At 36.1% G+C, this 12693-nt stretch overlaps 1 protein-coding gene across 2 annotated transcripts in view; it reads right to left on the bottom strand.

Moving 5' to 3' along the window:
• Positions 1 to 7781: 7781 nt before the first annotated feature.
• Positions 7782 to 12693, bottom strand: part of LOC112160890 (MAM domain-containing glycosylphosphatidylinositol anchor protein 1) — a 189944-nt gene continuing 185032 nt past the window's right edge. For both annotated transcript variants that reach the window (XM_036210939.1, XM_024295756.2), the window contains one exon: positions 7782 to 9249. In XM_036210939.1, the coding sequence (XP_036066832.1) occupies positions 9164 to 9249 (86 nt within the window). In that variant the 3' untranslated portion in view covers positions 7782 to 9163. The remainder of the gene's footprint in view (positions 9250 to 12693) is intronic.

Here is a 12693-nt window from a genome sequence, read left to right as displayed (position 1 = left end):
GAGATTTAGGGTAAGGGTGCATTGATGTCTATAGACAGCTACCTTTGCTCCTCCATGAAGACTTATGACTTCACCATGTGAACATGATTTCTACAGGGATGGCGTCTGTCAAAGATGATGGAATTGAATCATCAGAGGAAAAAACTTGCTGTGTCTGATGGATTTAAACGGCTTGTCGCTTTATGATTTTTCCAGACACTAAAATAATGATCTCCCCCTCCCCTCTGTCATAGTTTGAAGGCCGTTAGCTCTAAATTTACATTTCATGATGAGTCTCAGTGGAAATAAATCCAAGGGATCAAAAACTCAAGGGTGCAGTTGGAGTGCTTCACCAAAGCACTGGGCCTTGTTCCAATTCCAATCTCCACCAACTTCAACAATAAATTGTTTGTCAAAAGCAGGTGAGGTAAAGACGGCATATTAACTTCTCTTACACAAATAAAGCTGTCTCCTAACAAGCAAGTTGTCTCCACAGTTTCTGTTATTAAAACTAAAATATAAATGATGCTTAGAAGAGAAAATCTAACCCAGGAACTTTTGTCATCTCAGTAGCTTCTTTCAGTTTACTTGGATACGGCTGAAAAACCTGATTTTAATAAACCATCACTCACCAATGAAGTACAACATATAGGAGACAGAATCTTTTCTGCAAACAGAGTAGCAAAGATGAAGATTATCCTTTTTATTACATTTTTTTTTCTTCTCTAGTTTTGTTTTGTGTGGCCCCAATAAAACTTCAAGCAAAGACGCCATGTTTGATTTTTTTTTCCCCCTAAAATGTTTCCTATTAAAAATACTGATGGATGATTCAGTTATTTTATGGGTGTTTTAATCATAATCTGACTTTTGCAAGTTCAAATAGCCTTTGTTCAATGTTTGCTATCTGGTCTGTGCTGATGCAAACAATGTTTAAACCAATGGTTTCTGCTAATGGAAGGGTGCTCTTTAAAGGGGCCAAACCATGATTTTCTCAAGCCTTTGAGAATAAAACTATATCCATACATGTGATCATGTATTACCTTTGGAACACTGAAAAACAAAACATTTATGAAAAATGACTCTTTTCATACCTGGAAGTAAAACGACACGATCTTTGAGGCTCCGCCTTTTGTTCCTTATCAGTCCCTCCCATTTCACAACACCATCTGAGAGCCGGGCTCCCCATACTTGCAGGTGTCCGTACATTCAAACAACCCTCAAACTTTTCTAAAGATGGATGTGTATATTCTGGAGCCTTACACTCTTGACCCTCAGTCTGCTCCGGAATTTGAAGTGCACAGATGTCTGCTAGAAGTTCCTGACTGGTAAATGAAAAGCTATGAGAAGTTTCTTTTGTAGTGTTGCATTTATTCTAGGCCAATCCACTTTGATACAGACCAAGGTTAAAAAAACAGTTATCTGTGAAGTGGCGATCACAGACACCATTTCTCATGAAGAGGCTCCTCTTTTAAAAAATTTAATAATCTCCTAAATCTCTTGCGACCTAAAAAGATTTTCTCAATTTAAAAGACAATGTCTTACGAGACATTGTTTTCTCTGCAGGTTAGATACAAGAGGAATCACTTATTCTCAGAGTTGATGCTAAAATAACAAAGCTTTGCTGATGATCACCATTAGTTTCACAGAGAAAGTGTTTGTGTATTCATGTTAGCCTGGTGGCAGTGCTGGCAGCGCACCTTCTTCCTGAAAGGGGTTTTCCTCAATCTGTGACGTCAGCTTGTGAGGACCTGCATATTTTCATGGGTATAGGAGGGGCTGCTGCAGAGAGCGCAGGTTTTTAGAGGATTACTTAGAAATGCATGAACGGATATACCGCTTTGGGGTTGTTTATTGTAAGGAATGAACATTATAATATACTTAAAAGCTCAAAAAGTTGGTTTTTCATGGTATGGCCCATTTAATGCAAAGTATGCAAACACACAACAAGATGACTGGGTGAGAGAAAGATTTGGATCAGATGTGTTAAAAATGTTTGTTTTGTGGTTGGAGTGGTCACTATATCCTGCCTGGAAGCTGACTCTCAAAGGAAAATGAAGACCTACCCCTCTTAGAGCTTCTGGCACTTTTTGAACTAAAACCATTCTCGTAAAAACTTAAAACATTTATGAGTCAAAGTTAAGACTTCTACCTTCAGAATTCTGCCACTGAGACAGCAGTTGAAGTAGCCACAAAGGAGCAGTGTTTAATGAATTATGCAGCAAGGACAAGCAGAGGAATATTGTACATTTCTGTCCTGTGTAATCTGAAGAAAACCAATAAATTCACTGGTAGCTACATATCAAAAAATATCATTATCTCTTGTAGTATACCTTAATTGTACACTTTGGAGAAAGCCAACTTTGTCATTCCATAGAGGGCAATGAAAACAGAAAGGCTGGTCGTGAAAAAGTTGGCTTTCATCCACGAGGGGCACAAGCTTCACTGTTGGCAAAAAGAACAGTTAAAGGTCAGTGATCCAGACACAAAACCTGAGCTGCATTTACTTTTTGATATGTGCCACTGGATTGTTAGAAGAAGTAATCTTAATCCTGCCATCTGTATCAATGATACCCAGGAAAAATACTTTAGTGCCCAAAAATTCTCTCTAGTTTCACAGACACTGTACAGTTCCAACAAATGTTAATTCCTTATGAATATAGGGAGAGAATTGCTTGAATTGTCCTTTGGTGTCCTTTACTACAGCCTATCATTACAAATGGATCCACAGCTGATTGTGTTTTGATGAGAGGGGCCGTGTTAACCGGCAGCATCTGTCACTCACATTAACTGCGATGAAAACTGGGCTGCTGATTGTTCCCACCTCACGTACAGAACAGAAACATCAAACTTGTCTGATGCATCGCTGTTGTTGTACTTAAGCAGACTTTTAAAAAAATGGAAGCCATTAGGGAAACTGACATTACAGGAAATATGTCCTCTCAATGTCTCTTGGTCCACTCAGAATTGCAGATGACTATGCTTAAGGTGATCCATCTACGTAACTACAATTTATTATACACTTTGTGTACTTTTAAAATCAATCACTGTACTTACGCGCACACCATAAACAGCATAATCGGTGTAGGATGATATTCTGAGACGAGTGTTTGCAGGTGAAACAGGGACGCTGGCAGTGGGAGAAGAGGACGATCACAGTCTGGCTAATGCTATATTACAAAACAATAATGCTTCATTCCAGGGTTAGAACCAATTCATACGTGGAAATATGACACCTAATTATTCAGAGATCATTAAAAAAAACTTCTAAAATTCACTAAGAACTTGATATATCAGTTAAGTGCTGTGATTCCTTAATGAGTTTTGATTGATTTGTGCTTCAAGGCCTCGCATAGGTATGTCTATACAAGTACAAACTCTTGTTTATCTCTAATATTGTCAATCACAATGAAAATTACTCATAAATTACAAGTTTTCTGAAAGTTATAAAATCTGAATTTGGCTTTTCAAACAACAGAACTCTTTAAAAGCGCTTAAATGAAACTGTTTTGAAGATGACAGACGTGACCTCAACAAATCCCATCCGATTTTATGCAAAACTTCCAATCTTGCGAAGTTGTCTTGGAAAGAAAGCATAAAATCGTCTACAGCAAATCCGTGAATATCTTTAAATCAGACTGGAACGATACAATCCACCTGTCTTCTAAATGTGTTTGCTACAGTAACAGGATCTGGAACAAACACTGAAAGTTCTCCAATGCTAGAGCTACTCTTCACAGCTCAGGAAGAAAGAAGAGCCATCTTTAGTCGAATGTATTTTGTATTCAGAGACAATAAACATGCATGAAAGAAGAAAAAAATTAAGCCACTTTGACTTGAACTGGAGATCTGGAAAGTTAATTGAGTGTTAAAAAGCTGGCTTGCAAACAAAAGGAAAAAATGAAGCTCAGGTTTTAGATAGGTCTGCATGACAGCTTTTCTAAGGATCCTTAAATAAACTACATATTTAAAATGTAAGACTGTTGTTGTGTTACTTAGGAAACCCATGTTTCATGTAGATGTTTATTTAGATTTAAAAGTACATAGTACTTTGTTATATTTACTTCATTGTAGTCATTAAGTAAACAGACTTAAATGTCTTGAAAGGTGTAAACAAGCTTAAAGATACCCCAGTGAGAGCTCACTCTGCTTGGGGAGGAGCAGACTCAATGTTTACATTTATATGCAATCAACTACCACATCATACAAGGGGTTTGATAGATGATATCACTGGCAGTTAAAACAGAAACACATGGATTGAAAAACACAGTTCAGAGGTTTGGCTGATCTCCACGAGCCATCTTAAAGCATCAATCCTCTCTTTGGAATTGTTGCACAATGTTTCTCTGATGTCCAGAGATCATTGGAGTTGGTGCATCATAGAAGCCATTCTCTACAGATCCTAGCTTGCTCATTGGTTGTTGTAAATGCAAAACTCAGCATTTTTTTTTTGCCCTGAAAATTTTAAATTATAATATTTTGAAATATATAAAACTAGTTAAGACAACTTTATAAATCATTCATTTAATAACTATATATACATTTTTTTTAACCAGTGGATCAACAGATTCTGTTTATTTAGTTTGTCACTGTTCCACATTCAATTCAAAAATAATATTAATATCTTTATGCTTTGAGAAGTACATGTATCTGTTATCTCTTTTGCTAAGTTCACACCAGGCATGTGACCCACATTCAACAACACGCTAAACGTGCATTTAGCCCACGGTGTTCACACTCCACTGTTGCTACCTGATACTAGCACATGGACCTGGTTTGGTGTGAAATGTCAAACTGGTGCAAATTTCACAAATTGTGCTCCAGGCATTTTCTTTCACAGCTCTGTTGCGATATAAGAAGTCATATAAGTCAAGCTACAGTATACAAACGGCAATTATTAATGGATCCTCAGTGATCATTGTTCCAACAAATTGGCACTTCTGTGAACGAAAAGGGATGCTATATGTGTCACTACCGAATCCAAGACAGTAATTAGTCAAAGTTCAGCTGGTTTAACTGCAAAGTGCATTCAATGGCTGAGCATTTTGTAAGCAGAGCAAGCACACGGATTTATGAATGTTTAAGCCCCAAACTTTCGCATAAGTTAACAGACTTTTCATTGAAAGTGGAAGCTTAAACTCGAGGGCAGTGGGAAACAATAAGTCAGAAGTTAAGCCTTAGAAACACATTGGATGTAAAACTCAAGACTCACCTGTCTGGTGGTGTTTAAAGAAGAATAATATGGAAAGAAAAGACATGAATTTCATTCATCTGTAAATATTCATCACACTTATGTTGTTTTGATCCAAGATCTTTCACACTTAGAATTTTTTTCCAGTGATTTTCTTCATTCTCTCTTCTTCTTCTCTCTTAAAATTATAGTTTTGTTAATTGAAAACTGTCTTTAATTAAATTAAAACCTGACTTTTTAACGACAAATAAAATTTACAAGATAAAAACTCCCCCTCTAAGAATACCAATACAAATGCATACCATATCAAGCTTTTAGTTAATTATTAAATTACCTAATTATTAGTGAATGAATGAATGGATAATTGAATGAATGAATGATGGTGTTTTGCCATTTAAAAATAATTAACTTAACATTTTCCATGAAATGAAAGCAGCATCTCGAAATCTGCGTAAAAATTGAATTTTTAATTAAACAGCATGTGTTATGGTAAACTTTTATTTTTTAACTTAAAATAAGCTTACTTTTATTTGGTATTAAAGTTTAGAAATTCTGGTTATAATCTATGGAATTCTAAATTTTAAAAAGTCATAGTTTCACTTTAAAAAACATGTCATTGTAAAAAACAAAAAAAAATGATTTTTTATTATTTATGACTCAACTTTGTTTTGTTCCACTGTTAATGTTTTTGACAGTGTTCATTATTCTCTGCACATCGGTTCTTTTTTCTTTCGGTTTGTATTAGTTTTAGCTGTGATTTTTTTCTTATGTCATTTATTTTCTTTGACTTTTATTTTCTTTTACTTCATTTTTTTTTTCCTTTGACGCGTTCAGATTCCCATTTCTCTAACTGTAAGGGTGCAAAACCTTTAACGAAATGAGTAGAGCTAATGCTTTTGATGGCTTTAACATTTAGAACCCGCCAAACAGTAACGCTATGGAAAAGGTTTAAAAACATTTGCACAACTTTTTCAAGAAATAAATAAATAAAACTTTATGCAAGTGAAAAACATTTTTTTCCCTCAAGGTTATAAAGTTGTTCTAAAAAAATTATTAATGTGTTTGTTGTTTGGGTGATTTTTTTAGCCAAAGAAAATATTTTGAATACTTTGTGTGAAAATGTTTTTGCTATTTAATTTAAGTGAGAAAAAAAACATAACTCTCCTATATTGTGTTGAAACAATGCATACTACTTAAATTCTGTTTAATACTTTGCAGCATGTCATTAGAAGTACAATACATGCTAACTTGGTTCTGCATCTTTCACTGAACCATTCAAAATGACGTGTTTCTAACTGTCTGATCTATTATAATTGCTTATTAAGAGCAATTATCACTAAACAAAAACGAGGGTGGAAACAAAATGAATCAAACAAATGATCATTCATTTGAAATGTGTGACAAATAAATGGCTAATTAAAACATTAAATAGGCTTTTTTTCAAAGCTGATTACTTTGAGCTGCTCTGAGAAGATTCATTTGCAGGATTCAAATTCAAGTAAAAACGAAATGTCTGTTCTTTCAAAGTAGATGCAAGTTCCTGTTAAAGGTTTCGTTTCCCCACGTCACACAGTTCAACATCAAACAGAACTTCCAACAGAAGAGAGGAGTGGGTAAATATTTATATTTGCATACATGGATATTATGTTGCTTGAATACAACATGAGCCCATTTAATATGGAATATTAAGTAAAATATTTGGATGTAGCAAAGTACTAAAATAATCATTTTACTGCCACAGCACTGATCTGAAGTTGTGTTGTGTCCGGCCAACAGGACATTATAAAGGAAGACCTGACAGATAGAAAATGAATGTCTGTATGACAAAGGTTCTAATTTAGTAAAGTAATAGACAGGTTAGGGGGTATTCATCAATTATGAACATCTTAAGCTGTTTGCATTATTGCAGAATGGACAAGAAAACCTGCAGTTCTACTACATCTAGACCACTGATAGGTAACTCCAGGCCTCGAGGGCCCCATTCCTGCATGTTTCCAACATACCCTGCTCTGGCATGTTCTAATTGGCTGGACACACCTGAACCAGGTAATCAGTCATGATTGGATATTTGGAAATCATACAGACAGCGGGCCTCGAGGCCCAGAGTTGCCCATCCCTGATCTAGAACAATACGTTTCATTGTTGTATGATTTTGGTGACTGCAGAGGTATAAAAAAAAATAGGAAACAGTAAGCATTTTAAAATATTGAACGCACTTTTAAAGGTTTTCATGTAAGGCTTTACTGATGTTACGACATGCTTGTGCCTAGACAGAATGATTCTCTACATAGGATCCAGTCAAACAAGGACGGTGGTACAATGGCTTCAGAAACCAACAGACAGAACAGCACAAAAAAACAGCAAGACTGGATGGAACATGACAAATGTGCTCAAAATCATGTCGATTTATATGTAATACACAGCAATGGAGATGATCAACAAACATAAAAGCACATCACTAACAATGTGACAGTTGACATGGACTTACTTGGGATGAGTTGGAATATGAAGTGCTAAAGTATACATGGATAAATGCATTATGAGCGCTGCATAAGCTTTACAGTTCATCTATGTGATAATTAAAGCTGATTAATCTAAAGATGCCCATCTGTAATTAAGGTATCAAGAATTTATTGCAACCTACATTGAACTTTGTATGATATTCATACATGACACTCAAAAAGTTGTAGAATTCACTTCAACGTGCTTTTTGTCTTTCAACATCGATGTGACATTTACATTAGAAAAGAAAATCGTATTGTATAGTAAAGGTAGTAAATTGAGAACCGAAATGACAAAATCATTTTTTTATTTTCAAAGTAAGAGTATAAATGAAACTAAACGGACTCTTCACTTGTATTTTCTTCGAACCAGCTGGTAGAACTGGTGATGTGTACGCCGAGGTGTGTCTGTGTTCAGCAATGAAAAATACATTCCTCCCAGGTGCAGAAACAGCTTTAAATTGGAAATCATCCTCTCTAAATCTTATAGATATGAATATAATACTTTATTACTCATTAACCCTTGAGATTTCATAACAAAAAAAATATCAAAAACATTGAGTAGGTCTGACAAACTGCAACGGCACACAATAAGTAAATTAAACACCAAGGGAACAGCAGAGGTCGTAAAAACTTTGTGCTTCTTTAATTTTCACTTAGTAAAGTCCCGTCTTAGTTGTGTTTTAGTTTAAACTTTGTTATATATAATATATATTTATATATATTATTGAGATAAACAATATGTATAATCCCCGTTGAGGTTTGTCTCTTGTGGCAAGCAGAAAGACCATTGGGGGACGCAGCTTTCGATGCCCATTTCCGGCGCGCCCATCACTCAGCTATTCCTTCATTCATTCATTCGATCAAGTTTTTATTCGCCGTTATTCCCCCATTCAGTTACACCCATCATCTCAAAGGGCGGGAAAAAAAGGGGTTCAGTCTCGGTGAAAAATTCAGAAGTTTCCTCTGTCCTTTCACGCTCTCTGTGTAATTCCCGATTCCTCTTGATCTCCATCATCTTTGGTAGAGTGTCCGACACTTTGGTGTGTCCGGGGAATAGGGTCGGAGCTGTCGAGGACGGAGGGTTAACGGGTACATGAGGGGGTGGACACATGGAGGCAGGAGGTTGATGTTGCAGAGGTAAAGGTGACACTGACACAGATCAGATAAGAGGATTCTTATAGAATGACGAGGGAGAAAGGTTAAGTTGTACTAATCCTTACGCATACTAACCTTAAATACGATATGAGCGTCAGCTAGTTACAATTTGTGCGACTCAAAGGAAGAAAAAAAAAAAAAAAAAAGAAGTGACGATAAACTCGACAATTATTCAAAACAGAAGACTTGAAGTGATGCGAGGACGAGAGGATAGACAGGTGAGGAAACAGGTACGAAGAGGGAAAAAAGGGGGATGGTTAGAGAGGGAAGTAAAAGAGCGCAGGTCAGGGCAGTGTCTGACAGCACAGACAGGCGGTGCAGCAGTGGGAAGTGCTCATCATCTGTATGAGAGTGAGAGGAAACAAGAGAGGCCAAAGGTCAGCCAGCTGGCCAGTGGGAGAGACTGTGATCCTCCAATCAGGACTGCAGAAACAAACAAAGAGGGAAGAGATGCATCAGTTTACGACAAAAAATGTTATTTAATGTCATGAATTATCGATTGTCATAGAAAAGTAGGTCTTTATTTGACAAATGCCATAGAGCTTTGCTATTAGTGATTTTTGTTTTAAAGAAAATGAGGGGAAAAAAATGTCTGAGGCAGGTATTATGGGACATTTAAAGTCAAAGAATAAATAAACTGTTAAATGAACTTTTAATATATGAACTTTAGAACTACAACAAACATTTGTGATTTTGCCATTTCAACTCTTTTATACCTCACTTGAAGCTGGCCTTTAGAGAGATGGACAAAGCCATGCGTTCTAGTATATTCTAACTCCAGAGGGTAATGTAAAATATTTGTTTGAATTGAACATTTTAGTCCACTCTTGCACATTTAAGCCTGTTGGTTGTTATTTTTTTCCACTTCTGTATCAACACAAGTTCATATTCATCCCTGCCAGCAAATCTTTGAACTCATTCACGCCAGAGCTGTTTGGTCTGAAGCAGAATATGTTCCAGTGTGAACGGGGATCTGACCTCTAGTGTGGACCAAACAAATACGAAAAGACTCCAAAATGTCTCACAGGCGAACGTGGATGTGATAAATAAACAAATGATTAGCATTTTATTTTTAAAATCTATTTTACTGGTGCTGGAAGAAAGATGGTCGAAGTTCAGTTTAACAAGGAGAAAAAAGGGCAGATAAGATGAGTTGATTAGGAAGAAGAATGGAAAAAAAATAGACTTAAAAAATGCAAAGTATAAAAATCTATTTATCTTTAAAGGCCACACCAATAAACTCTTGAAATAAATAAAAAATAAAACAATGCTGGTGTTACATTTAAGTACTAGTATGCAATGATTTTTTACAAATATTTTTCCTTCTTTTTGGAAATCTCTTGTTTTCTCCCTTTTCACTTCTCCCATCAAGTCCAATTTCAAGCATTTTTAATATAAAAACTACTTCATCCAATCTAAAGTTTTCAATTTTTTATTCTTTAAGTTGAATTCTTCTATTCTGCCCGAATAAACGCATTCTGTTCTCCACAAGCACAGCTAAGTCTCCCTTTCATACATAAATTACAAATACAACCTCTTCAGACACAGTTTCATTTAAAAAGGGAGCGTGGTATTAAAAAGATCAATATGATTTCATACCAAGTGTCCATCCTCCAGGCACAAAATCAATATCTATAACAAAGCAAAGCTACATGAACAACACAGGCGCGTCCAAACACACAGACACATGGACTGGAGAATGAAAGTAGAACACAGTGTTCTACATAACTGGGACTTTCCTCCTCTGTCTGGCCCTTAACCCACAGTCAGGGGCCATTACAGCCATAACTCATTCTGCCATTCTCCTATATATGTGTCTCTTTTATTACGTTTTAACTCGCATACATATTCTTTTTTTCATAATGATAAATTTTGGCTGTCACACCGAAGAGAAATAGTGAGCATGGTGAGGCCAGTTTGGTCCAAAAAGATCATCACTGACTGCAGACATGCAGCATCACTCATGAAATGAGGTAAAAATATGAGCTCTGAAGTCAGTGATTTGACTCACTGTTTGATGAAATGTCATATGGACATGAGTTATTATGCATTGTTCTGACAAATTAAAAAAAGCCTTTAAAACATTGTTTCTATCCTTTAAAGCTCAGTTTACAGAGCAGAATTCAAGGAGATAAAATCTGCACAAAGCAAACAAATTGCGCTTCTTACAGTGGTGCTTTTGAGTTGCCTTCCTCATAATTACCCATCTGTTTGCGCAATGTATCTCTGCCGAGATGAAACCCGCAGGATGCCTGAGCACACTCACACTCGGAGAGCTCAAGAGCCTTCCTCTTCCTGCTTATACTTTCATCAATTATTTACCTCATCCGCCAGTGTTGTAACATGCGCACATGTAATAGATCGCAGCGAGCACACGTCCATGAGCGTACCCATACACACAGAGAGCTTGAGAAGGTGGAAAAAGGTTGTTAATGATTCATTGGAGTGTGTTTATTTTGTTTTTATTTTTTTTAACAAGCTCCTTCAAATTCTGAAAACAAATTCTTCCTCTGCCTCATTTCTTCAGTCTCACTGCATTGAGTTACATCATTTCAGATTTCAATTACAAATCTATTGATATACGATTAATTCAAGTGTTGATTACTGATTACTTTTTGGGTGTCACTCATTGTGGACAGCAAATTAAGAACTTAATTGTACAACATACTTAAGGGAGTTCAAAGTCCCACTCCGATCATCTTTTGATCTATTTTAAAAGCCTTCCCAGTGGTCTCTTAATTATGATTTTGCCATTTTTAAGCATATTAAAAAAAACGAAACACATTTTCCACTACATGATTTCTGCAAAGTGGCACTATTCACTTCTGAGTTGTGGGCGGGGCTGATAGTGTGAAGTAAGCCTGCGCTTATTTCCCATCATCCATCATCCCCCCTCCCCCCCTTGTTTTTATTTAAATTATCTCCTGCTAGCTTAAAGCCCAGAACAGCCCTAACCTAACATTTGCAATGCAACAAAAAAGGCAAGAAATATTTGAGCTATTCAAGCGCACAGATGCCTATTTGTATGCTGGTGAATGCACTGACATAGAGTGAAGCATGGAGCTGGTGGCTTGCTGATTGTAGTTTGTACGTGACAACTACAAGTTTTTTTCAAACTGCGTTTTTGTATACACTTGATTCGTCACAATTTGAACAAGGAAATATGCAGAAATACAGTTTGAATTTTAATTTTCTTTAATATTTTCTCCAACATGAGAAAAATGCTGCAACAACATGTTAAAAACACTAAAAACACGGTTTTTATTGAGGAGAGTACTTAAATTCCCAATACTGTGGTTGCACACTCAAAACTATCCAATTCTAAAGTATGAGTTTTTTTGGACTTTATGTGATTTTTTTCAAACTTTAGAGTCAAGTCATTGTTTCACAACGTTTTGATAAAACACAGATTCGACTGAAAATTGACATAACTTTTGTGGTCGTATCACATGTATCATTAATTTTTATGATCCCCAACATATAGGTTTCAAAAAGTCAAAGTTCACAGATTTTATAAATACTTGTATAAAGTTTTAGTCAAGATTATTGCCGCCTTTTTATTTCATATTTTCCTCAAACCGCATGTATGGGTTTGACTAGATAAGTTGACCAGGGTAAATATCAAGGAATTCTTTTTACACATAGACATAAACGTCTACCATTTCGTTTTAGCAGATTTTAAAGATCTCTTTATGACCTGCAATTAGGGTTGGGCACCGATGGGTTCTGATGCGGTTCCGGTTCTACCGCGGTTCTTTTGTTTCGGTTTCGGTTCCCTTTCGGTGCTTATTGCGGTACTTCAGTAATAAAAAATAATGCCTTTATCTTCCTAAACGGCTTCAAACAAGCGCAGACTCCCTCCTGCCG

This window comes from Oryzias melastigma, linkage group LG3 (genome assembly GCF_002922805.2).
Source record: "Oryzias melastigma strain HK-1 linkage group LG3, ASM292280v2, whole genome shotgun sequence".
NCBI lineage: Eukaryota > Metazoa > Chordata > Actinopteri > Beloniformes > Adrianichthyidae > Oryzias > Oryzias melastigma.
The sequence above is the reverse complement of the archived record's forward strand: the minus strand, read 5'-3'. Positions and strand labels throughout refer to the sequence as shown.